Source organism: Talpa occidentalis, unplaced genomic scaffold (genome assembly GCF_014898055.3).
Source record: "Talpa occidentalis isolate TD23 unplaced genomic scaffold, MPIMG_talOcc4v2.1 talOcc4.6, whole genome shotgun sequence".
In the NCBI taxonomy this organism is placed as follows: domain Eukaryota; kingdom Metazoa; phylum Chordata; class Mammalia; order Eulipotyphla; family Talpidae; genus Talpa; species Talpa occidentalis.
In genome coordinates, this window is record NW_023604972.1 from 55,136,729 (window position 1) to 55,163,518 (window position 26,790).

Sequence of the window (26,790 nt, forward strand, 5' to 3'; positions counted from 1 at the left end):
GTGGAAGGGGTGTATTCTGCCTCTGCCATTAGCTTTACTGGGTTATTGCCCGGTGTGTGTGTGTGTGTGTGTGTGTGTGTGTGTGTGTGTGTGTGTATTTTCATGATCACTCTTTTTTTTTCACCTTGAAGAAATGTTCCACAGATGTTTCCAAGAAAACCCTGCCAAAAATAAGCCAAATTAACCAGTGTCTGACAGAAAAATGGATAGCAGTGACAAAAAAAGCTGCAAGAAAAGAAGCTGAGAGGTGACTCTGTCTGATATTAACCACTTTGATTTGTTTCTGAAGTCTTGGTCTTTTTTAACCTTGATTTAAGAAAGAGGGTTTGGCTTTGTTATGAAGGCACTTGCCTTTTAACCGTGATGCTCTTCTACCACCTCTTAGTGTAAAGAAGTCTTTGTTGTATTTATTCAGTCATCGTTCATTTCACAGAGGTAGATTGAAGAGATACAACATTCTAGGCACCTTGACAGGCAAGGGAGATGAAGGAGTCAGAGATGCTTTCTGTCTCACAAAGTCTTCAGTAAGGAAGACAGTTTTAATATTTTCAGCCTATTTTCTGGGACTTTATGAGTTCATGTTTTCAGAAGGATGAATTTCATTTCAACTTACATGACTCGATCAAGTCACCTAGCAGGGTTTGAGTGAGACTTAGCAGTAACATACAAAACATACCCAGAATTTGGGAAACTTAGGAGAGTAGCTATTTTCACTAATAATGATTCCCCCTAATCTGCTATACTTGGGTTGGATACTTGAATTCAAACACTAGACAAAAGGATGCATGTTATATAGTATGTTGTGACTTAATTCTTGATATTACCTTCACAGTGAAATTAGAACAATATTTTCATCTCCTGCTTGTCTGACTGCAAGTTTTTTAAAGAAAAGGTAATGTTTACAGAAGGTTTACATTCTTTTAAACTGGGGAATATTTAAAATGAAATGTTTTGACTCAGTCTTTTTAATTCGTGAATTGTTCACTTGGAAAAAATACAACATGTAACTGCATTAGTTGTTACAGAATTCTTCCATTTTGTAATTTTCTACTAGACCATTCATGGTAAATTGTAATTCCTAATTTACATTGTTTACTTTTCTGCCCTGCCCACCTCTATTATCAGACAGGGAGGACTGGTGGTTTTTCAGCTTTCAGTAATAAGTTCATTCTAACATTGTGTTAATAGTGAGAGGCCAAGGTTGCATTTTGCAGTTTATTGTAGTGGGAACAATAAGGAAATCAAATCCTTTTTTTTTTTAAGACTTATTTTTATTTATTCAAGAACCAGGGTATAGGCCTGAGGCGCGGGAGGGTGAGAGGATTCACCAGAGAGAGAGTGGGGAACAGGACAGGCAGACTGACGAAATACACTGCTGAGGGGAGCAGTAGTTTAGACAGGAGAGGTCTGCTGCACCATGTGAGTTGCTCTGAGGTCAGCGGGGATCGAACTGGCACTGAAGAGGCTGCGGCGGACAGCTTCACAGCGCGCGCCCAACCGCGTGCGCCACTAGGGAGGCACCTCAAATCCTATTTCTTTTATCCTACGCTAGTCTCATCTCTATAGAGGAAAGTCTAATTTCTCTCATATTTCATTTGGCATTTGGACTGATTCAGTATTTAAACAATTCTTTTGTGAAATGCTCAACATTTGGTCTTCCATTTCACCCCCTCCCGCTATGGTACCCAATACTGTGTTGGTAAGTATAAGGTGATAACTTAGGCATACTAAAAAATTTAATAGTTTGTCTGAGCAAACATCATTGCAATGGACAGAGCCAAACCTGGAGTGGTTTGGGGTACCTCCCCTATGGAATCTGGGGGAAAGACTTCCATAAAGAAGATACAGAAGCAAAGTAAGGAAAGCTTTTGATTGACTGACTATTGCTTGAAGCTAGTTGGCTGTTTATGACTGGTTGTCTTTAGATTTCAATGAGATTTGGGTTTGCTTAGGCAAGTACCACTGCAATAGAACCATCTCATTGTAATGAGATGGTTTTAATAATTAATTTAACAGTACATAAGGGAGGAGAAGGAGAAATACCAGCATAAAGGAACTCTTAGGTTTCCCTCTGCTTCCTCCAGTGGCCGGGTTTCTGCTGATTTGTCCATAGCTAGTGTAATTCATACACATGGACATCAGCCTTATGAGGTCCCCACTCCTTCCTTGTTGATTTGGCCTATATCTTATACCCTTCCTGACCAATAGGTGGCTCTGACTTAACTCCCATTTGCAGGTATTCCTTGCTCCTACTGAATCCCTGTGGCCCCTTTGATTCTTAAGCTGGCTGTAATCTCAGTCACCCCTCTGAGGGACTGGAGAACTGTCAGTTTCAACATCCTCCCCTAGGAACTGGAGAAGCCTGGTGAAGTTAAATGGCATGGCTTTCCTCTGGCTGCTCACAGGCTGTTTGTTTCTAGAGGCCAGAGGCCAAAGGCAGAGTGAAAGCATGACACTTATCTTTTCTCAACTGTTTGCCTTCCTCTTCTGGATATGCTTCAGTCTGGAAGGGAAGGACTATTATACAAAGTGTCCTAGTTTTTCCTCTTCTCTAGCTTCAGCATAATCCTTATTGCTTATAATCTAATCTTTTCTATACTAAAGCTATTATCTTTCAAAAATGTAAAGTGACCATGCCTCCCTCCCATGAGTGTTGAGCCTCAAGGTTTGGTCTTAAAATGTCAAAGTCTGTAAAGGAAAATAAATGTAAGGAGAAATTTGCAGTACTTTCTTTTTTTTTTTGGTGCCAGCTTAAGCATTTTAGACCTAATATTACAATTGATCCGTTAATCCAGCAAACTGGTCCGCAGATTATATATAGACTTCTCATATATCACCAACACAACCCAGAGGAACATCAAACCTAGAAGGATCTTTGGTCATGTTTCTGAGGGGGAAGGGCAAGCCTTTAATGTGGGATGGGGAGGCTGAGGGCTTGATTAGGATGGGAGGAAAAATGCAACCATCCAGGAGAAGGGAAATAGCAAGGCAGGATTTTATGGCCAAAGATTCAGATGACCTTAGGGCATAGAATGTCTCTTGATGCTTCTATTGAAAAGTTAAAGGGTTTTTTTCAGAAGTCCCTTGAATGAGCAATTAAGTCATTTTCCTGACTTCTTGGAATATTAAAGTCGTGCTAGCAAAACAGTGGATATCCAAAGTAATGCAAATGTCCCCAAGAAGGCACGGGGTGGGTAGGTAGTTTCACTTCTCAGTGGGCAAGTGATGAGGGAAAATGGATTCAGATCTCAGCATATAAAATTTTCCTATTATTGCTGCCTAAGGTCCTTTTTTTTTTTAAAGATTTATTTTATTTATTTATTTATTTTATTATACAAGCACTGGGTACAGTCAGAAGCCCGGGAGGGTGAGAGAATTCACCAGAGCCAAAGCGGGGAGCAGAGCAGGCAGAAGGACCAAAGTACACTGCTGAGGGGAGCAGCGGGCGGCAGGAGAGGTCTGCACGCCATGTGGGACCCTCCTCTGGTGGCCGGGGAGCAGCCGGGGATCGAACCGGCGCTGCAGAGGCTGCAGGCAGCTTTGCAACCCGGCACTCAACCACTGCGCCACCGGGGAGGCCCCTGCCTAAGGTTTTTGTAACTACTGTAGACATACCATGCTGTTAATAACTCTCTTTTATTTCATTACCTACCCTCTTTTAGAAGAGTGTATAAAAAAAATTTTTGCCAAGTAAATTATTTTGAAAGGAGGCAAACTTTAAGAAAGTTTTCCTCTGATATGTAATAAACAATAAATAATGATATATGTTCAGATATATTCCTCCACATTTGTTTATGTAACTTTTTGCATTTCTTGTATCCAAAGAGGGTCTGGAGAATTGCTTTCCTTTGATGTGGACTTGGAAATGGCAAGAGATACCTTCAAGAAGTTAACAAAAAAACCATGGATTTCTTCCCTGGTAATAACCAATATTTACCTGAAAAAATAGAGCAATAGAACTTGTTTACAGGAACCAATATAATTGATAATTGCAGTGAATTTTGCTGAGGAAATTGTGATAGGGACAGTTAGTGTTTATTGTGAGGTTACTATTATCCAGAGATTGTATTAAGTGATGACGTTTATTTTATTATTGACCCTTAAAGGTATTGAGGTCGTTTTATGGAGTTGATGGGTTTGGAGTTTGGGGTCCTTGGGTTCACTATGTGAAAGGTTTCACCAGAGCTCCCTGAGACACAGGGCAAGCTAGGAATTAGGCAGATTTAGGGACAATGCAGGAGGAGAACTCCTCGGAGAATTGAGGAAGGCTTCAAAGATAAGGGCAGCAAGAGGAGTGTAACCAATTCCACTAGGAAAAACAAACATCCCAGGACCAAGGACAACATTGTTAACGCTGGTCCTGGTTTCCTTCAGATGGTAAAGGGAGGCAGAGATTGGAGAAATGGAGAGTGGTTTAATTTATGGACAACTTAGAAGGGCAGCTGTTTAACTTCAACGCAGGGATGCCCATCCAGAGGACTGGGCCATAAAGATAAAGATGTAACAAATGGGGAAAGACAAAGCTGTTAGATAAGGAATGTGAAGATCCCCCACTCAGTAGCAAATTAAGTGAGACAGCCGAGAACTGACCAATCACAAAGAGACTGGTGGAGCTTTAGAATAATTAGGGAAAGAAGGTATATATTCCCTGAGACACGACTCCACTTTGGGCTTCCTTGCCTCTCCCTGGCCTGTTTTCATGGCCTGGGAGTCCCACTTTATTTCTGTTCTTTTTCTCCTCAATAAACTTTTTCTTTCTTTAAACTTTTAAACAAACCTGTCTCTTCTTGCTTGCTTGCCTGAGAGTCTGCGAAGTTCCTGCTGCGGCTTCATGAGACACCAACCCATGGTGGTCTAGTGGCTGGGACTCAGCACTGCCCCTGCAGCCTGGGATCTGTTCCTGGCTGGAAGACTAGGCCTGACAATTCCGGTATCATCCCCAGGCGAGTTTCTCCATGAGACAGAGATGTTAGTTATATTGAAAGAACAGGTTTGTTAGGAAAGGGGACAGAAGAATAAAGTACACTTGCATAGACACAAGCAGGCAGATGAGCTGCCCCTTTCTGGGGGACAGTGTTAGGTTTATCCTCCTCTTTTGGTAGGGAGGGGCTCATCTTTGTGACTGGTTAGATTGTTGCTGATTTTGGACAGCTCTGCAGAATCAGAAAGAGACCAGAGATTCCACTATGAGCCCAATCTCCATATCTTTACCCTCAGATCTGTGCTCCAAACATTCCCCATAGGAGTCTGATACCTACTTGGGTCTTATGCCCTGTGATAAGGCACTAGGGCCTAAGGATCTTGATTTCTATAGCTGGGTTTATGGTCTTGTTAATCCCTTCTACCCCCACCCCCTTGTGTGAATCAGGTTTAGTCTCGAGATGCTTCCTTTAGATTTTCTATTCTTTCCTCATCACTATGTAACAGGGTGGTGCCCAGGAAAAGGGGAGGTTCCAGGTTCCCTGCTCTACCCAAAGGAGGGTGGAGCTGAGCAGGAAGGAGAAGAAGCTGGAGAGGAGACTGGGAGAAGAAGGGAGCAGGATGGAGAGCAAGAAAGAGACCTGGAGGAGTCATATGGAGCAGAGAGACATGTGAAGAAGCTGCGCTTGCTTTTAGGTCCTGTACTGGTTGAAACAGCTGTGGGTGAGAGACCCCTGGGGAGACTAGCAATGGCAGCTTTTATCTTGATTTTGATTTTACTCTTTCCTCCCGGACTTGTCTGGCTGTTTCTGCCCCTTTCCGATGGGTTCCTGCTGGAAGGTACTTTAGACTCATAGCAGGCTTTCGGGCCTTGCTCTGGGCCATTCCCGTTTGGGTGGACTTTTACCCATGAGGGGATGGGTAACTTTGGGTGCTTGATTTAGAAACTATATTCTATGTTTTTTTGTATTGTTCCTGATTGCATTCAAGCTCCCTTCATTAAATGTCATATATGTATTTTCTTGATGTGGTAGATGGCAGAACTTTTTTAGAGCAGGCAGTTGGGCATTCTGGGGTGCCCCTCTCCCCGCCCTGTAACAAGTATAGTATATAACATTATACTTTTTTCCAATATGTAAGAAGCTATTTGTTAAGAGGTAAATAATATCTAGCATGACATATGAAAAGTTCACTAGAATGGAGAAACAGAATTCTCTTATTCTGGATTGGGATACTGAAAAGCTCATTCTGTAATTTGATGACTTCAATTCTAATTGAGATGGAATCTGTGTCTGTTATTCATCTTACCTCTTTGGGTCATATTTTCTTTTCTATTGTTATGGCAATTTCCCAGAGAAACAAGATGGCACTCAGAGGTGCAGAGAGAAAGAGAGATTTTTTCGTCACACTGGCAGGCTCAGTGGGGTAATTCCCAAAGGACTTAGTCTGAAAAACAGCGGTTCTGGGTTTTTATACAGCTTGGGCAGAAAAGCATGTGGAAATGGTAGAGTTAGCAAAGCCCAGATAAGCATCTTCTTTGTTTGCTGAGCTCAGCTGAACAGGTATCAGGGTGGTGGTGGGAGGGAGGGCATGTTTAAAGGAGGTATGTGTTTCTTTCAAGTAACAGAGCCTGGCCTTCAAGGCCCCTGCTCATTTTCCACTTCACTATAAGTTGTTTATAAGTTCTATTGCAGTTTAGTATTTTGTGATTCTGGGCTGTGCTGAGAAAAAAACTTTCCCCATTCCAATTTATTTATCCCTGTACAAATTTAGTTTCACTAATTTACTAAGACAGGAGACTGCACAATAGATCGTAGACAAAGTTCAATAAAATTTTATTCTGTTACAGGGCATGGTGAGGAGCACCCCAGAACCCCCAAACATGCCCACTCTAAATAGGTTCTGCCATCTGCCGCATCAAGACAAAACATACTCTAGTAAGACCTTTAATGAAAAGGAACTTTAATACAATTAGTGGGCAGTACAGAAAAAGACAAAGAAAATAGTTTTCAAATCAAGCACCCTAAGTTCCCAATCCCCTTGTGGGTAAATGCCCAGCCAATCAGGGTTGGCCCAAAGCTAGGGCCACTAAGGCCCAAAATCCTCCCATAAGTCTAGGGCACCTCTTGGTGGGGACCCATCAGAAAGGGGCAGAAACAGCCAGGCAAGTCTGGAAGAAAAGAACAAAATCAAAATCAAGATAAAAGCTGCCATTGTGAACCTCCCCCCCAGTCTCTCACCCATATCTGTTTGAACCAGTTGAAGACCAAGAAGCAAGTGCAGTTTCTTCACATGTCTCTCTGCCCTGTGTGCTTCTTCTTGCTCTCCTTCTGGCTCTCCATCCTTCCTTCCTCCTTCTTCAGTCTCCATCTTCTACTCCTCCCTGCTTAGCTCCACCCTCCCTGGCACTGCCCTTTTTTTGGGGACCACACTGTTACAATTTAAGTGCTTATGGGAGCAATCAGATGAAAAGGTGCTTTGAAAAGTCAGGGATAAGTGTTTTTCGGTTGTTGCATTTTTTTTATAACAATAGGGAAAAAGGAAAGAGGAGAAAGAGCTTCTTTGGGAAAACAATCGGGACTTGTAGGGAAGACAGATAAGCTGTTAGGGAGATGGAAGAGTTACACCTTGTGATAATGTTCATTTATGCAATTTCTCATCCAAGTCTTCCTGGCAGTGAGGCTCACCTGCCTGCAAAAGGAATTATGGCTGTTTCCTTCTTGGGGGTTCTGTATCTAGTCAGATGAAGCTCTGAGGTTTCTTTCTCCATCATCTGTATCTAAAATGTCTTCAGTTTGAAGTCATCTTCATATCATTTTGGTGGGCCTGAGTGAGTTCCTATATTTGGAAAGGAAAAAGGAAGAGTGTTCCTTAATATACAGTAGATATTACACTTGTATTTTAAAGATGGTATAAATGCTTTCAGGTGTATTTTCAAAATAATTTTATTTAGCTGATATGGCAGTGCACATTTCAAGGAACTTTAGTTTCATAGAATGATCCATAGGAAAAGGCTCTTAGTGAAACAACTTTGGCAACACAGAGTCATGATGTACATTAGTAATGAAAGATTCTATGATGTCATCCACCAAAAGAAATCCAGTTTTTTGATCCTCTTTTTCTCAAATATATTTGACTTTGTGATACTATTGCCCTCTAATGTATCTACTAGCTTTCCACAGAAATCATGTTCTTCTGGAGAGATGAAGAAACAAATTATGAAAACATGAACAAAATAGCAACCATTTTCCAATTTGGCTGTTGCATATATCATCTTACTCTTATGTGGATGCAGACACTACAGTGAGGAGTATCTCAGATATTTCAGACAGAATAAATAATGCCAGCTGTTATAACTACTTCCAGATCTTGCAGAAATAGATTTCTTTCCCATACCATAGTCTAATGAGGGGTGGAGATAGGAGGCACCTCTGGAGAAAGAAAAAAATATTTTTCCTTTACCTATTAGTCTCATTGACTGTGCCCTGCAAATAAGATTGAGAAGAGACAATTTAATGGGAGAAAAAAAACTGAGGATTAACATGTGCACCTTCATACACTTGCACTCAGTCATGAGTAACTTAGAGAATATGGACTTGGCAAAGAGTAATTTTGTGGAGAAGTGCCAAGACAAAGGAAAGGAACTTTGAGCTTCTAAGGTTAGCAAACTGTGGGAAAGCAAAGTAAGCCTCATGTCAGAGTAGCATTTGGGGTGGCATGTTCAGTTCCCTTCCCACCTCTGCAACCCTTCCTTGGGGGGTGGCTATGGCTCCTTTCTGGAGTTCTCAGCCATGGGGTCATGAGATCCTCCAGCGGATTTCATGTGTGTGTTTGGTTGGCAGATGAGGATAAAAGAGAACATGACAGGTCATGGACACTTTATGGGCCATGCCTGGAAGTGTCATGCATCAGCTTTGTCACATTCCTTTGCCCACAGTCATATGGCCCCACCCCATAGCCTGGGAGGCCAGGAAGTCTTCCTAAGTCTCAGGAGAAAAAGAAACCTGGATTGGTGAGGGGGACAGGTGGCATTTTCTCTGCCATGGTGGATTTTAGGTCAGAGAGTTCTGCGTATAGATCCCTGATCTGTCAATTTCTAGTTAAGCAACATCCACAATTCATTCAGTATGTCTGCGCACATGTGATTCTTTTATTCCCTTCATGCAGCCCAATGCAGAGAGGATGGGAAACAGGAGTCATGCAGTTTGAGTAAGTTTCAGGGAAACTAAAAGATTATTCCAAATGGAATGTGCTGGAATGAACCCCTAACCCCATAGCTTGTTTGTCACTGAGTTCTGAATCTAACATTTCCTGGGTCTTTCCCTGGTCCTATTTCAACCACAGATAACTACATGTCTCCAGGAAACTCTGCTGACAGATCTTCCATGTCGTTCTCCTCACCAAGAAGCATTATCAGTTTTCCTTCTGCTCCCAGAATGTCCTGTGATGCATGATTGTAGTAACTGGAAGAGCCTGGTGGTTCCATTTGCAGAGGCTATTTGTGAAATGAGTAGCCAATCTTTGCTAGTCCTAAGTAAGTTTGATTACTTTTATGTCTCATTATCTGTGTTCTCAATCGAGTTACAATCTAAAGGCGAAGTTATAGCAAACTCTGGATAGATTCCAAAACACACAAATATTTGAGTATGTGGTATGTGAATTATTGAAAAGAGTAACCAACACTTTAACAGTTATTCCCATTGCCTTACAAAGCACGTGTAATTCTCAGTCTGGAATGTAGCTTTGGAAGCAGGTTGAGAACTAGAGAAGATCTAGACAAGATAAATCTAGAATTTAAAACTTTCTGTTTATGTTATTTTAAAATGTTAGACATTTTGACCATATGCTGTCCAACTTTAAGTGGTCACCACTCAATTTACAGTTCAAAGTAAATTGTGCCATTAGACTTGGGCAACCTACTACAGTGTTTTTAAACTGTGGTCTTCTGGTAAAAAATAACTCTTAATTTGAATTTCCTCATGGTGAATGAGATTGTTCGGATACTCCTATACCTCAGTTCCATTTGTGGAACACATTCCAGGAACTATCAGGTCATATCTATCCATTTTTCCAATTGTTGCTAATATCTTTCTTTTTCATGTAGGAGCATTTGCGCTACTAAGCAATTAATCCTTTATCATTAATATAAGTAGCCATTTTTTTCTCCAGGTATTAACTTTTTTTTACTTTGTGATTTTTTTTTCATGCATAACTATTTTATGCATCTACTATATTAACATTTTCTTTCATGGTTTGTGAATTTAAGTCATACATGGAAAAGTTTACCTCACTTTGAAATTTAAAATTTTTTTCCCATGTTGTTATTAGAATATGTTCACTATTTCATTTTTATGTTCAAATCATTGCTGCATATGGAGTTTATGTGGTGAAGCTTTTGTGCCCATATATTTATTATATGATCATCTATATCATTCCCTAGTAATATGCAGTGCCATCTTTAATATATACTAAAATCTTATGTATTTGGGTTCATTTGTGGAATTTCTTTTAAATTAATCTTTCTTTCATGCATCTATGTCATACTATTTTAATTACACTAGTTTGCATTATGTATTTTAATATTTGATAGCTTTATTTTCAAGGATTATCATTTATTTTATTTTTTATTTTATTTTTTTTATAGAAGCATGTTTCATTTATTTATTTGTTTGTTTGTTTGTTTGTTTTTTGTTTATACATGCACTGGGTACAGTCAGAAGCGCGGAGGATGAGAGAATTCACCAGAGCCAGAGCAGGGAGCAGAGCAGGCAGAAGGACCAAAGCACACTGCTTAGGGGAGCAGCGGGCGGCAGGAGAGGTCTGCGCGCCATGTGGGACCCTCCTCCGGTGGCCGGGGAGCAGCCGGGGATTGAACCGGAGCCTCAGAGGCTGCGGGCAGCTTCGCAACCCAGCGCTCAACCGCTGCGCCACCGGGGAGGCCCTCAAGGATTATCATTTAAAGTTACCAAATTCCAACTTGTAACCTCAGTAGTAGCAAAATACTGTTAGTGAGCTAATTTTAAAAATCCATCTGTATATATTAGGTGTTCATACAGTCTGGAAAGGTGGATAGTATTATTTTATTGTTTTACAAACTGAAAATGTCCTCGTTGACATGTTGTGTCTGTGTGTGTGCACATTTCAGAATTTGTATGTACCATACTGAATTTTCAGTTTGAAAATCATGAAATTAATGAAGCAATCAAACATAGAAATGAAGAATTCATTTTTGAGCTTTTTATTTCAATGATACTTAACTGGGGAAGTTTTTTTTCCACACGTGTGAGAAATAAACATATAGGATGATATCCTTAGGAAAATATTTTATGGGTTATTGCCTCTGAAATGAAATATCAATTTCTTATATTAAAGAATCAGCAGGAACAGAGAGTTATGGGCAGGTGCATACTTATGGTTGATGTTTACCCTCAGGGCAGTGTTGGGCATCTTTGCAAGAATCTTGTCTCAAGAAATTGGTTCAGATGCTTAAAACTGCCATCGTTGCTCAACTGCAAGACAGAACTGAAACCCAGCAGGGTTACCCCAATGCTAAAGCTCTTCTGGGAGTGATGAAAGAGGTGTATAAGGTAAGGTTCATCTAAAGGAATGTACATACCATTTCACTAAATCAGAATCCCTTAGATCTCAGCCAATTGGAGCCATGTTTTCTGCAACAGAATTTGTCAGCCTTTATTAATTCAAAATTGTGCTTGTTTCACTGAAAAGATACACTCTGGAGGAACATTTTACATGTTGTATATTATATTGATGTACAAATAATTATCAGAATGATTCAGAATTTTTATTAGAATACACAACATAATCTTGAAGTAGCCTAAGGTTAGTCTACTAATATTCTAAATGATTCTTGGGGGATAGTAAGGAGCTGGACCATTTTAAATAAAACAGTAGTATTAAATTGGTATTGTTCAATTAAAAATAATTAAATTAAGATGCATTTACAAATATAAATTGCTAAATGGCAATCAAAGTAAATTTTACTGTTAAATATCAATCTCAATAGGAAAAATGTATTTTGTACAAAGCAGTATTTCTCAGAAGTGCTAATGTTACTGATATTTCTAAATATCAGCTTTATTGAGATATAATTAATATATGACATTGTATAGTTTAAGGTGTACAGTATTTGATTTGATACTGATTATAAAATGATTACCACCAGAGCTTTTCTTAGCTAACATCTATATCACCTCACATAAATACCATTGCTTTATTGTGATGAGAATACTTTTAATACTTACTTTCTCTGATTTTCAGGTATGTAGAATGATGTTCTTAACTATAAATCACCACCACACTCCATAACTTATTCATCTCATAACTAGAAGTTTGTACCCTTTGACCAACATCTTCCTATTTTACCACTCCCATACCCTGGCAGCCATCACTCTACTCTGTTTCTAGAAATTGGGCTTCTTAAAATTCCACATTTAAAGTGATATCATATGGCATCTGTCTTTCTCTGTCTACTCATTTCACTTAGTGTAGAGTCCTTAAGTTCAATTCATGTTCTGGCAAATGACAGAATTTTCTTCTGTCTTGTGGCTGAATAATATCCCACTGTGAGTGTGTATACATACATATATCTTCATTATACATTCACCTGCCCATGGACCCTTAGGTGTTTTTCTGTCCTGGCTAATGTAAATAATGTTTCAGTGAACTTGGACCTGCATATATAACTTTGAGGTAGTGATTTCATTTCCTTTGGATGTAAACCCAAAAGTGAAATTGCTACATCACATGGTAGCTCTATTTTTAATTTTTGAGAAACCACTGTGCTGTTGTTCATAGTGGCTGGACCAATTTACATTCCCACCAACAGTGTTCAGGGTTCCATTTTCTTCACATCCTCCCCAACAATCATTATGTCATCTTTCTGATGATAATCATTTTAACAGGTATGAGGTGATATCATATTTTAGTTTTGATTTGCAGTTCTCTCATGACTAGTGATGTAGACTATCTTTTCATGTACCTCTTGAGTATCTGTTTTTTTCTTTTTTGTTTGTATTTTTGGTTTTTTTTAAAATTTATTTTTAATGCTATTTTCTTTTTACATCATTGATCATTTTTGAACAATATTTGCTTCCCCCCACCCCCTCTGGTTGAGTCCCCATAGAATTTCCTTCCCCAATGCATCTGTGCACCATCACCTCAGTCCCCTGTGCTCCTCCCTCTGATCCCTCTCCCTCCTCCTCTCCTGCAGTGTGTCTCTGATTTATAATTGTCAGTTTTTGCTTTATTGTGTTTTGTACTGTTATTGTTTTTTTTTGCACTGATGTCTTATTGGTTCCCCTATATTCCTGTTATAAGTGAAATGATCCACTATTTTTCTTTTTCCTGCTGGCTTATTTCACTGAGCATAATTTCTTCTAGCTCCATCCACATTGCTGTGAATGCAATGAGTTTATCTTTTTAGATTGCTGAAAAATATTCCATTGTGTATATATGCCACATCTTCTGGATCCAGTCATCTAATTTTGGACATTTGGGTTGTTTCCAGGTTTTACCTACTGTAAAGAGTGCTGCAATAAACATAGGGGTACAGGTGCTCTTTTGAATCAATGTTTTTGTATCCTGTGGGTTAGATCCCTAGGAGTGGAATTGCCAGGTCATATGGTAGCTCCCTTTTTAGTAGACTGAGGAACCTCCAGACAGCTTTCCATAGTGGTTGGACCAATTTGCAGTCCCACCAGCAATGTAAGAGAGTTCTTTTTTCACCACATCCTCGCCAACATTTGTTGTTGCTTGTTTTTTTGACATGTGCCATTCTTACTGGTGTAAGCTGGTATCTCAGTGTGGTTTTGATTAGCATTTCCCTGATATTAAGGGATGTTGAACATTTTTTCATATGCCTGTTGGCCATTTGCATTTCCTCTTTGGAGAAATGTCTTTCAAGTTCTTCTGCCCATTTCTTGACTGGATTGTTTATTTTGTTGTTGTTGAGTCATGTGAGTTCTTTTTATATCTTTGTGATCAGTCCCTTATCAGTTGAATGGAGTGCAAAGATTTTTTCCCAATCAGTGGGGTGTCTCTCTGTTTTGATTAATGTCTCTTTTGCTGTACAGAAGCTTTTCAGTTTGATGTAATCCCTGGTGTTTATCTTTGCCTTCACTATCACGGCTTTGGGTGATGAGTCTTTAAAGATGTTTCTGAGATGTATGTCTTGTAGTGTTTTACCTATATTTTCTTCTATGTATTTTATGGTTTCAGGCCTTTTGTCCAGTTCTTTTATCCATTTTGAGTTGATTTTTGTGTATGGTGAGAGGTAGTGGTCTAGTTTCATTTTTTTGCATGTGAAGGTCCAGTTTTCCCAGCACCATTTATTGAACAAATTGTCCATGTTCCATTGTATATTCTTTGCTCCTTTGTCAAAAATTAGTTGTCCATATAAGTGTGGCTTTATTTCTGGGCTCTCTATTTGGTTCCATTTGTCCGTGTGTCTGTTTTTGTTCCAATACCAAACTGTTTTAATTATTATGGCTTTGTAGTATAGCTTGAAGTTTTGAAGTGTGATACCTCCTTTCTCCTTTGTTTTCATCAGCGGGGCTTTGGCTATTCGTGGTTTTTTGTGGTTCCATATAAATCTCATCAGTATTTGTTCTATTTCTTTGAAGAATGTCATTGAGATTTTTATTGGAATAGCATTGAATCTGTATATTGCTTTTGTGAGGATGTGGCCATTTTAATAATGTTAATTCTTCCAGTCCATGAGCAGGGGATGTCTTTCCATTTCTTTGTGTCTTCTTGTTTTTTTTTTAAATACTTTTTTTTTTAGATTTATTTATTGATTTATACAAGCACTGGTATAGTCAGAAGCGCGGGAGGGTGAGAGAATTCACCAGAGCCAGAGCAGAGAGCAGAACAGGCAGACTGACGAAGTACACTGCTGAGGGGAGCAGCGGGCAGCAGGAGAGGTCTGCATGCTATGTGGGACCCTCACTGGGCACCTGGGGATCAAACTGGGGCTGCAAAGGCTGCGGGCAGCTTCGCAGCCCAGCCCTCAACCACTGCACCACCGGGGAGGCCCTTCTTCAATTTCTTTTAACAGTGTTTTATAATTATCTTTGTATAGGTCTTTCACCTCTTTTGTTAGGTTTATTCCCAAGTATTTGATTTTTTTTGTTTCAATTATAAAAGGGATGGTTTTCTTGATTTCTTCTTCAGACTGACTGTTTGTGTACAAGAAGGCTATGATTTTTGTATGTACAAGAAGGCTACCGATTTTTCTATCCTGCTACTTTACTGAACTGGTTGATTATTTTGAGTAGTTTTTCTGTGAAGTTTTTAGGGTTCTCTATGTATATTATCATCTGCAAATAGTGATAGTTTTACTTCTTTCCCTATTTGAATTCCTTGTATGTCTTTCTCTTGTCTTATTGCCCTGGCTGGGACCTCCAGTATTATATTGAAGAGCAGTGGTGAGAGAGGACATCCATGTCTTGTTCCTGATCTTAAAGGAAAGGCTTTCAGCTTTTTGCCACTGAGAATAATATGGGCAGTGGGTTTGTCATATATGGCTTTTATCATGTTAAGATATGTTCCTTTATCCAGAGAATGTCCAGGGCCTTCATCATAAATGGATGTTGGACTTTGTCAAATGCTTTCTAAGCATCTATGGATATGATCATATGTTTTTTATTTTTCTTTTTGTTGATGTGTTGGATTACACTTACCGATTTTTGTATGTTGAACCATCCTTGTGCCCCTGGGATGAATCCCACTTGATCGTGGTGTACTATCCCTTTGATGCATTGTTGGATTCTGTTGGCAAGGATTTTGTTGAGGATTTTTGCAACAGTGTTCATTAGGGATTGGCCTGTAATTTTCTTTTTTTGTGCTGTCTTTATTTGGTTTTGGTATTAGTGTAATGTTGGCTTCATAGAACGTATTTGTTAGTATTCCTTCTTTTACAATTTTTTGAAAGAGTTTGTGTAGGATAGGCACTAATTCATGCTGAACGTTTGGTAGAATTCATTTGTGAAGCCGTCTGGGCCTGGGCTTTTGTTTATGGGGAGTGCTTTGATTACTGCCTCAATTTCGCTGCTTGTAATTGGTCTGTTTAGTTGTTCTATTTCTTCTTTGTCCAGCTTTGGATGATTATATTATTCTAGGAATTTGTCCATCTCTTCTAGGTTGTTGAATTTGTTTGCATATAAGTGTTCATAGTAATCTCTGATTATTCTTTGGGTTTCTACTGAGTCTGTTGTGATTTCTCCTCTTTCATTTATAATCCTAGTTATATGTGTTTTCTCCCGTTTTTTCTTTGTGAGCCTGGCTAGAGGTTTGTCTATTTTGTTTATTTTTTCAAAGAACCAACTTTTGGTTTCATTGATCTTTTGGATTTTTTTTTAATTTCTATTTTGTTTATTTCTGCTTTGATTTTTATTTCCTTTCTTCTACTGGCTTTAGGTTTTTTTTGTTGTTCTTTTTCTAGCTCTTTGAGATGTGAGATTAGGTTGTTTCTTTGAGTTCTTTCTTGTTTCTTGATGTGAGCCTGTATTGCTATTTATTTTCCTCTTATTACTGCTTTTGCTGTATCCCATATATTCTGGAAAGTAGTATCCTCCTTGTCGTTCAACTCAAAGTATTTTTTAATTTCTTCTTTGATCTCATTAGTGCAGCGGTCTTCCAGTAGTGTGGATTTTAATCTCCATGAAGTGGGTAGGTTCCTTGTTTTCTTTTCATGATTAATTTCTAGTTTGATCCCTTTATGATTGGAGAAGATAGTTGGAATGATTTTGATCTTCATGTATCTGTTGATGTTTGTCTTGTGGGCCAGTATGTGATCGATTCTAGAGAATGATCCTTGTGCACTTGAGAAAAATGTGTGCTCGGGGTTTTTTGGGTGTAGTGTTCTATAGATGTCTGTTAAGTTCATGACTTCTATGTCTTTATTTAGGGGTCTAGTGTCTTAATTTTTTCTCGTTGATCTGTCCATTGGTGAGAGTGGGGTGTTGAAGTCTCCCACTATATATGCATTTTCTTTAATGTCTTTAATGTCTGTTTTCAGAGCTGATAATAATTGTCTAATATATTTTGGTGCCCCTTTATTTGGTGAGTATATGTTGATGAGTGTTATATCTTCCTGATGTATTGCCCCTTGATCATAATATAGTGTCTGTCTATGTCTTTTTTTACCTTTTTTTATTTGAAGTCTATTTCATCTGATATAAGTATGGCTATTCCTGCCTTCTTTTTTGGTCCATTTGCTTCTAGGATTTTTTTCCAACCTTTTACTTTCAGTCTCTGTTTATCTTTTGTAGTTAAATGTGTTTCCTGGAGACAGCAGAAGGTTGGATTTTGTTTTTTGTTTTTTTTTTTTTTTAAAGATTTATTTATTTATTCATACAAACACTGGGTACAGTCAGAAGCGCAGCGCGGGAGGGTGAGAGAATTCACCAGAGTCAGAGCAGGATGCAGAACAGGCAGAAGGACCGAAGTACACTGCTGAGGGGAGCAGCGGGCGGCAGGAGAGGTCTGCGCGCCATGTGGGACCCTCCTCCGGTGGCCAGGGAGCAGCCGGGGATCGAACCGGCACTGCAGAGGCTGCAGGCAGCTTCACAACCCCGCGCTCAACCGCTGCGCCACCGGGGAAGCCCTGGATTTTGTTTTTTAATGCAGCCTGCTACTCTGTGTTTTTTTATTGATGAGTTTAACCCATTTACATTTAGAGTTAATATTGATATGTTGGCATCTGTATTTGCCATTTTGTCTGTCTTTTTTGTATTTTATTCCTTGTTTTATTCTGTTCTTTTTGTTTATTCCTCTGTTGATTTTGGCTTTAGGACTTCTTGTAGAATTTTTTGGAGTGGGGGTTTAGTTGTAATGAATTTCTGGAGTTTCTGCTTGTCTGAGACAGTCCATATTTTTTCTTCATAGAGGAAGGAGATCTTTGCTGGGTAAAGTATTCTTGGTTGGCATTTGCTGTGTTGAAGTTTGCTGAATATGTTACTCCATTCTCCTCTTGCCCATAATGTTTCTTCAGAGAAGTCTGAAGTTAACCTGATTGGTTTTCCCTTATAAATTGTCTGTTTCTTCCCCCTTGCCAGGTTCATTATTTTTTCCTTGTCCTGGACTCTTGCAAGCTTTACTATTAGATGTCTTGCTGTAGTTTTCTTTTCATTGTGGTAATTGGGAGTTCTTCTCACTTCTTGTATGTCTATATTCATCTCCTTTTTCATGCTTGGGAAGGTTTCTTCAATTATCTCCTTGAATAATTTCTCAGTTCCTTTGTCTCTCTCCTCACCTTCTGGAATGCCTATAACTCTTACATTTCCTCTCTTCATGGAGTCTCATAATTGTCTAAGCGTATCCTCATACTTTTTCATTTGCACTTCTCTCTCCTTTTCTCTTTTGGCTCTTTTTATTTCTGTATCTTCGATAGTACTGATCTGTTCTTCCATTTCATCAATTCTGTTTTCATTGCTTTTCCCAGAGTTCTTTATCTCCTCTAATAATCTTTTAATCTTCTGCGTTTCTTTTCTTTCCTTCCTTAAGGTCTCAATTTCATTCTTCGGTTCAGTGATTATTTGTCTCAAATCATTTTTTTCCTTTTTGTTTTCTTTTGGCTATTTAATCATGATGATCATTAATTCTCTATCTGATAGGCCGAGAAGTTCTTCCATGTCATTGTTGAGCTCTGGTGACTGTATTTCTTTTTGTGGTGTGTCCTTCTCCTGTCAGCTTGCTTGTTTATATTTTTTCTTCTCCCTGTTGTTTGCTTTCTAATTAGTTCTATGCTTTGGGACATTGTGCCACTGGTGGTGGTGGGCATCTCTTTGGAGTGCTCTAAAGCTTTAGGGGTGTTGGAAACTGTTTACCAAACTGAGACCAGCACTGGTAGGCCAAAACTCCACCAGGGTGTTGATGTGTTGCTGGGCATTGTCCCTTACATTTCCCTCCCTCTGTATTTACTCAGTTCCAGCAGGGAATTAACTAGTTGGTGATTTTGTTCTGGTCACTAGGTGGCGCCAGAGACATGTACTTGCTGACCTGTGCTTTTTCCCAGTGGTTCTCTGAGAAATGGAGAAGGGGTGGAGGGGAGAACCTCAACACACAGGGACTCTTATTCAAGCTGGGTGCTTTGTCTGCCCCATGTTCACCCTGGTGCTATGCCCACAGCTATACAGATCCCATGCCCTGAATTCTGCACTCTAGATCTCAGTCCCAGGGCTATCAGATCCAAAACACTAGCTCTCACCCTGTGCAGTGCCCGCTTCTATGGTGCGTCCCACGCCTTTGATCCTGTGCCTGGCTCTCAGTTCCAGAATGGGGTCTTGCTCCACGCCTTATTTCCCTTCTTACCCCCGTTTGCGTGGCCCACACTTTCTCAGAGCCTGAGGGTGTTTTTGGGATCCCTGGTTTCCAACTATCAAGATGCTGGTGATTTGTTCTGGTCACTAGGTGGTGCCAGAGATCTTTCCTAGTGTCCTTCCAGAACTGTTTTTTTCCCTGTGGGTGACTGGTGAAGAGAGTGGGAATAGCATGCAGCGCCTCAACGGTGTGGAAGTGCTGTGTCGGCCCTGTGCCCCGCCATCGTGGGGATCCCATGCCCCGAATTTTGTGCCCCGGGTCTCAGTTCCTAAGCCCTCAGATACAGGATATGGGCTGTAGCCCAGTTCAGTGTACGCAGAAATGGTGCCTTTTGCACCCCACTCCCATGCCTGGGCTCCTGGTTTCTGATTACTCAGTGAGGGACATTCACCTCATTGACAGCTCCTGTGCGTCTCCCCACAAACCTAGGTCACTGGTGCAGGGACCTGGGCAGCCGCGATCGGCATATGCTTTTTGAGCATGCACCGCTTTTCCGCACAAGCTTACCAGCTGGCCTTGGCTATTTGTTGGTCTCTCCAGGGAGTCCTTGTTTTCCTCTAATGGCGCCTGCAGCCTTTCGCTCACCTCTGTGGTAATTCCTGCACAGTTCTCCACAGTTCCTGTTCACGGGGTGCAGTGCCTGAAATAGTTCCTTTCTACTCACTGTCCCACTTGATCTGTAGCTTGTTCTTGTTGGTTTTTTTTTTCTTCTTCTTTTCTGTTGGTTGGAGAGTGCCCACTTTGTGGGTGTGTGAGGGTAGCAGGGTTCTGAGCTTTTCTCTCTTCTTGTCTGCTTTTATGGCAACTTTCCTTTTTGGGAAGTTTGCCAGAGTCGCCTGTTCTCCCAGCGACCTTCCGTTTTCCCTCCCTATTAACTTTTTTTTTTTAATGGGAGGACTTACTCACAGCATTTCCCGTCACCATGTTGAATCGAGTATCTCTGTATTTATTTTCTTTGGAAAAAAATCTATTCAGATCCTCAGGCCATTTTTCTAACCAAATTGTTTATTGATTTTTGCTCAGTAGTATGAGTTCTTCACATATTTTGCATATAAACCCTTTACTATGTATATGATTTATTTTATCCCATTCCATAGGTTGCCTTTTTATTTTGTTGTTTCTTTTGTGATACAATAGCTTTTTTTTTTAATATAGTCCCATTTTAAAGTATTTTTTTTATTTTTTTTTATAGCGGCATGTTTTATTTATTTATTTGTTTGTTTGTTTGTTTGTTTTTTGTTTATACATGCACTGGGTACAGTCAGAAGCGCGGGAGGGTGAGAGAATTCACCAGAGCCAGAGCGGGGAGCAGAGCAGGCAGAAGGACCAAAGTACACTGCTGAGGGGAGCAGCGGGCGGGCGGCAGGAGAGGTCTGCGCGCCATGTGGGACCCTCCTCCGGTGGCCGGGGAGCAGCCAGGGATTGAACCGGCGCCGCAGAGTCCGCAGGCAGCTTTGCAACCCAGCGCTCAACCGCTGTGCCACCGGGGAGGCCCTATAGTCCCATTTATTTATTTTTCACTTTTTTGTATTTTTGCAGTTATGCCCCAAAAATTATCCAGACCAGCATTCAGGAGCTTTACCCCTATGTTTTCTTTTAGTTTTGTTTTTAGCTTTAAGTTTTTAATACACTTGAGTTAATTTTTTTGAGTGGCATAAAGTAGGGGTGTATTTCATTCTCCTGCGTGTATTATCCAGTTGCGCAAGCTAAATTTATTGAAGATATTATTTTTTCTCATTGAGTGAGCTTAGTTTCCATATCAAATGTTGTCAAGCATACAAGGGTATATTTCATAGAGTTCCATTCTCTGCCATTTGTTTATGAGTCTATGTTTATGCTAGTACATACTTTTGATAGCTTTGTAGTGTGTTTTACATTAGAAAGTGGGATATACTTCCAGCTGTGTTCCTCTGTCAGTATTGTTTTTTACTTTGGGATCTTTTGGATTTCCATACAAATATTAAAATTGTTTTTTTCTGTTTCTGTGAAAAAAAAAAAAAAACTATTGGATTTTTGAGGACTACGTTGAGTTTTATAGATGGCTTCAGATAGTATGAACATTTTAACAATATTAATCCTTTTAATCTACGAAATATATATCTTTCCATTTATTTATCTTCAACTTTTTTCATCAAATTCTATAGTTATCAGTGTAAGGAGCTTTCATCTCTTTTGTTAAATTTATGCCTAATTAGCTTATAGGTTTTGATGTTGTTGTGAATGGCCAGTTGGAGTCTTAAGAAGACAAAAAAGATCATGAAGAAAAAAATTTAAAGTAGTGTATAAATGGAAAAAAAACAAACATTAAAAACAAAACAATAGTTTATAAAAGGAAAATGTTTGGCATGAAATACTTGAAGACTTAAAAAGTAAAAGACTTCATGAGGACTTAAGATGGTATTTTGCAATGGATTTCTTTAATTAACACAGAGTACACATCACAATCTGTAGTTTTGTCTAATTTTTTTACTTACGACATTGGTTATTGGCCTTTTTAATTTCTGGATCATCTTTTTTGAGTTGGGTTTTTCTTTAAATAACCAATCTTTTTATCAGTTATACTCTCTTGTTCATCTACATTTTTATTAACTTATGTGCTTGAATTTCTTACTTTCTGCCTTTAGTCATTTGGATTAATTTGATGTGATGGTGGCTTTTTCAGATCATTGATTTTCTACTTGTGCTTCCTCTGGGAAACCTTCGTGAGCTACTCAAATACTACAATCAGAAACTGTACCCTATATGCCTAACAACTTGTTTTTATCTACTAGACCTTGGGTTAAGGTCAGCAATCTATACCCACAGGCATTCTCGTTTTTGTAAATGAAGATGTATTGGAACAAATACACACTTGTTTGTGAACTTTTTAATAACTGTTTTATGCTACAAAAATGGCAGGGTTTAATAGTTGTACCAGAGACTGTATGTGATAAGCTGAAAATATTGACTCTGGATTTGAGAAAGAGCTTGCTAACTACTATACCCGTAAGTTTGTCTAAGCCAAAACAAATTTTGCCTATATTTTGTCCCAATCCTGACAAATAGTGTGTGCTAAATTTACATTAATTAATTAATGGAGAAAATGCTAGATTTATTTAAAAAGTACTTTGTATTTGTATAGTGCTTCTATTTTTAAGATCAAGGTACTTTTTCCATAAACCTTGGCTTAAGAATTGGTTTACTAGTTCCATTGCCAATATCTTATATCCTTAATAATATTTATGAAGGGCCTCCCCGGTGGCGCAGCAGTTGAGCGCTGGGTTGTAAAGCTGCCCGCAGCCTCTGCAGCGCCGGTTCGATCCCCGGCTGCTCCCCGGCCACCGGAGGAGGGTCCCACATGGCGCGCAGACCTCTCCTGCCGCCTGCTGCTCCCCTCAGCAGTGTACTTTGGTCCTTCTGCCTGCTCTGCTCCCCGCTCTGGCTGTGCTGAATTCTCTCACCCTCCCGCGCTTCTGACTGTACCCAATGCTTGTATGTATAAATAAATAAATAAATCTTTAAAAAAAAAAATATTTATGAAAAGGGGCCTCCCTGGAGGTGCAGGTGTTAAAGACACAGTGCTATCAAGCTATCACCAGCCAGTGCAACATTAGTTCAATCCCCAGCCAGGGAACTAACCCATATGGCACAGCAGACTTCTCCTGTCTTGCCTGCTGCTCCCCTCAACAGTGTATTTCGGTAGATCTGCCTGTTTTGCTCCCCATTCTGTCACTGGTAAATATGCTCCCCCCCACACCTCTGGCCTACACCAAGTTCTATTATGCATAAATAAATGAATTTTTTTAAAAAATAATATTTATGAAAAATGGAGAAATTGTAGATAAAAATGGAAGTGTTACAGAACTTTATCATTAACAAATGCATTGGATATTAGAGCTCTATTCTGATTGTAAAATAGTCATACATATACATATATGTATTCATTTATTGATATGAAATGAAATTTACAAGTTCTGTTCTCTCAAAGGTAAACAACAAAGCTAAGTGTCCACTATCAGAAAATACTTTCCACATAAATGAACTCTCTAATTGTTTCGACTTTGTTGCTGATCGAAGAAGACTGTTCATTAGAGATAACATGGTAAGAATAACATCTATACTTCTGAAAATTTTCATGCCTTAAATGGAGACTTATTAGTAGCTCTGTAGTTATCACTTTGATAAATCAAGATTTGAAAATTTCTTCATTACAATACTGAGGTTGCTGAATTAAATGGTCATTGAAAACAAACATCCCTTACTTACAAAAACAAATGCACTTTATTAGCAATTTATAATCTGAAGTCTTACAAATTCCGAAAAGTATAGAAGGAATAGTTTAAGGTAATAAAGTAACGGAATAAAGTTTTTCTTTTACCAAAACTTATTTCTGTTTGATTTTCAGGAACCTGAAAACTTTACTGAAGTTATTTTCTGTGATTTTCCATTTGTCTTTAATTTGCTATCCAAAATTAAATTAATACAAGCTGATTTGACATTTTGGTGGCCGGTAGGTAGCCATATTTTTTTTTATTATGTAAAGTTTCAAACATACACAAAATAGAAAGAATGGTATAATGAACCCCAAATACAAAGTTTCATCAGTCATCAACATTTTGCCACACTTTCTTCATCTATCACTTTTGCTGTTTTTGTGGTTATTATTAAGCAAATATTGCTTAAATATTTGAAAGCAAATTGCAGGCCCAACTTCACTCCTCCATAGTTCAATGCATATTTCTGGTAGATGGCTCTCATGCATACTGAGATCCACCAGTAAGTTTAGGTGGTGACCACATGATTATTCCATTTTAATGTCCCTCATGAAGCTTCTATCTAATAATTCTATCCATTATTTTGGGTAAAGTTTGCAAAAATCACAATATTTCTAATCATTATGATTCCTTCCAAAGTGATTAACTAAATGCTATAAAGAATAATTATTCCTCATCAAATTAGGATCATTTGTGACTGTAACCAAACAAAAGGCTTGCTGCCCAAAGTGTATCAAGACCCTGATTACCAGTATTTGAGAGAAAAAGTTTATTTATGAAGTGGGAAGGAGGCAGACATCAAAGCTCACATCTGTCTCCCCTTTTAAGAAAGAGTGGGTTATAATGATTTTGGGGGAACAGGGTTGAGAACAAAGACTAAGGGACAGGTTAAGGGCAAAGGAATGTGGACTTGGCTGCAGTGTATTGGTTGGTAACAAAATAGGTCCCTACATGGTCAAGTAATTACAGTTGCCTATTGGTTTGGAATTCAGTTTAGGTCAATTGTTTTTTCACATGCTTGGATTTTATGACCTCACTGCCCTATGAGCCAATGTTTGTTTTCCACTCACTGTAAATCTTCTGCTTCTTTTCTGGCAGTTGCATTATTCCACGTATCATTTATATGGTGGTCTAATACCAGGGTACTGTTAGAGGTGTGGGGGTGAAAGACTCCACCAGAGACAAGTGGAGAACCGGAAAGATGGATTTATTAAAATAACCTACAAGGGAACAATGGGTGAGACGGGAGATGTCCGTGCGGGAAGGATTTGAGGGTCTCTTTTAAACTTTGTTTTCTCAGGCTTTCTTACTTGGGGCACTGGTTTGCACCAGTGATCTGCTGGGATGTCTGGTCTCAGGCCCTGCCTTTGACACAGAAGGTGTCCTGGCCCTGCTTCTGCATTTCTGGAGCTGAGCTGATTTTTCTTGTGTGGGGGATTGGTCTTAAGGCTCAGTTCCCATAGCAACCTTATCAATTCCCTTTTCTATTCAAGCCTCCCAAACTTGCCTACTGGGGAGGGAATGGGGGCTTAGTGACTTAGTTTTTAACCTTATTAAATGATACATGGGCAATTGAAACAATATTTTGTCTTTCCTATCAACATCAGCCTTAGTTCTCAGTTAATAATATACATAATGAACGGTCTACTGCACCCTCCATTCCCAGGCATTGTGCTATAGGTTTTCCAAACAATGTTTTTTGTTTTTGGTTTTTTTATTGCTAAGGCTTATTTTCTAAGTCATTCCTCATGAAATGTTCATGTCTATGATTTAAACTTTAAAGACTTCCAAGAATCCGAAATAATATCCGTTACTTTCTTCCATTATTAGTTGAAAGGATACAGGTCATCTTAGGTGAACAGGGAGACATTTGGGATATCACATGCACACCAGGAACCTGATCTTCAGTTACAACATATTTACTCTTTATAGTCTATTAATTACATAGTTTAAATGATATTTCCCAATGAATCATGTTTTGTAAATGCATAAAATCCAGGTTTATTTGTATTTTAAGTTATTCAGAGAGACAAGGTCCATAGCATTCCAGAGATAAGGACTCAGCCACAAGTTACTCATATTAATGCCTGTCATCAGCATGTTTCTAAGATTTGACTAGGCCATCTCTTCTTTCTTAGTCATCTTTTTTTAAAAAAGCTTTCCTAAAATCCATGGCAATGGGAGAAAGTAGATGGTCTTTCCTTCTCAAACCTAGCTTCCCCTTAAGTTTCCTTTAAACAAGTCCTTTCTTCCACAGTGTTTCCTTTTCAGCAATGTTCTAATCTGTCTGCTCTGTCAGTGAGGGCTGAGTGGAGAGTGGACCCATACAGGTTGCATATCATGAAGGATTAGGGAAGGTTTGATGATCAGAAAACCCTTAGGTGTAGTTGGCATGGGTCACGTTAGAAGCAGACTCCAGAATCTCATCCTCTAAAAAGATGATGGGCAGTCAGAACTGTAAGTTCCAAATTGGGTCACCAAGGCAAATGCATAAATGTAGAAAGGGACAAGCAATCCAGGCTGGGAATAACAATAGAATGCAGGTTTCCAGTCCAACTCTTTGTTAGGGGAGAAAAAGTTGAGCCTGCATCAGCCACATACACTTCTCCCTGTTATAGTCAGTAGAGTGCACTGCTGCCACTTCCTATCACGCAGGGCCAGGGAACTTGCTGCACAGTAGCAAGGGATGTTCAGGAAGTGATGACTCATGACCATAAAGGACCATTAAAGGACTTTTTCTGTTTTCCAGCAAACCCAGAGCTTCTTTACAACAACCGTCTTAAGGATAATCAGAAGAATCCATATATAAATTTCTTGGTAGGAGAGACGTGAGGTAGGGCTAGCCCCAGCTCAGAGCTACATGTGCATTTCTCATGGATGTTTGTAGAAGGCTGCTATGTGTACCCACAGCCAGTCTGTAAACAAAGGCTGAGATAGTTACTCTCTAGCCATCTTGTCACCATTGTTGGACAAATCCCAAGAGGGATGCATTGGTTTAAGTTGAAAATCAAAGCAAGTCAACACTACATTTCTAATCTAAGGGAATTCAAAATGAGGTCACCAATATTCTTAGGGAGTTCCCAGGCAGATTTGGTAAAGGATCACTTAAAGTAGAGTAGCTCTTTCGAGAAAGTCTTTACTTACATTTACATTACCTCTGAGCTGCTAGGCTGTCATTCTGTTCTTGAGGATTATAGCACCAACACTCTGCTTCTCATAACAGATGGTAGATGAATGTCTTAACATGTTGAATATCACTGTTGCCTTTAATTATCGT

General features: G+C 39.3%; 1 protein-coding gene across 1 annotated transcript in view; it reads left to right on the plus strand.

Annotated features, from left to right (window-relative positions):
* Positions 1 to 26,790, plus strand: part of HERC6 (HECT and RLD domain containing E3 ubiquitin protein ligase family member 6) — a 133,717-nt gene that overhangs the window by 95,950 nt on the left and 10,977 nt on the right. The window contains exons 18-19 of the mRNA XM_054687906.1: positions 23,228 to 23,341; positions 23,645 to 23,749. Of these exons, the coding sequence (XP_054543881.1) occupies positions 23,228 to 23,341; positions 23,645 to 23,749 (219 nt within the window). The remainder of the gene's footprint in view (positions 1 to 23,227; positions 23,342 to 23,644; positions 23,750 to 26,790) is intronic.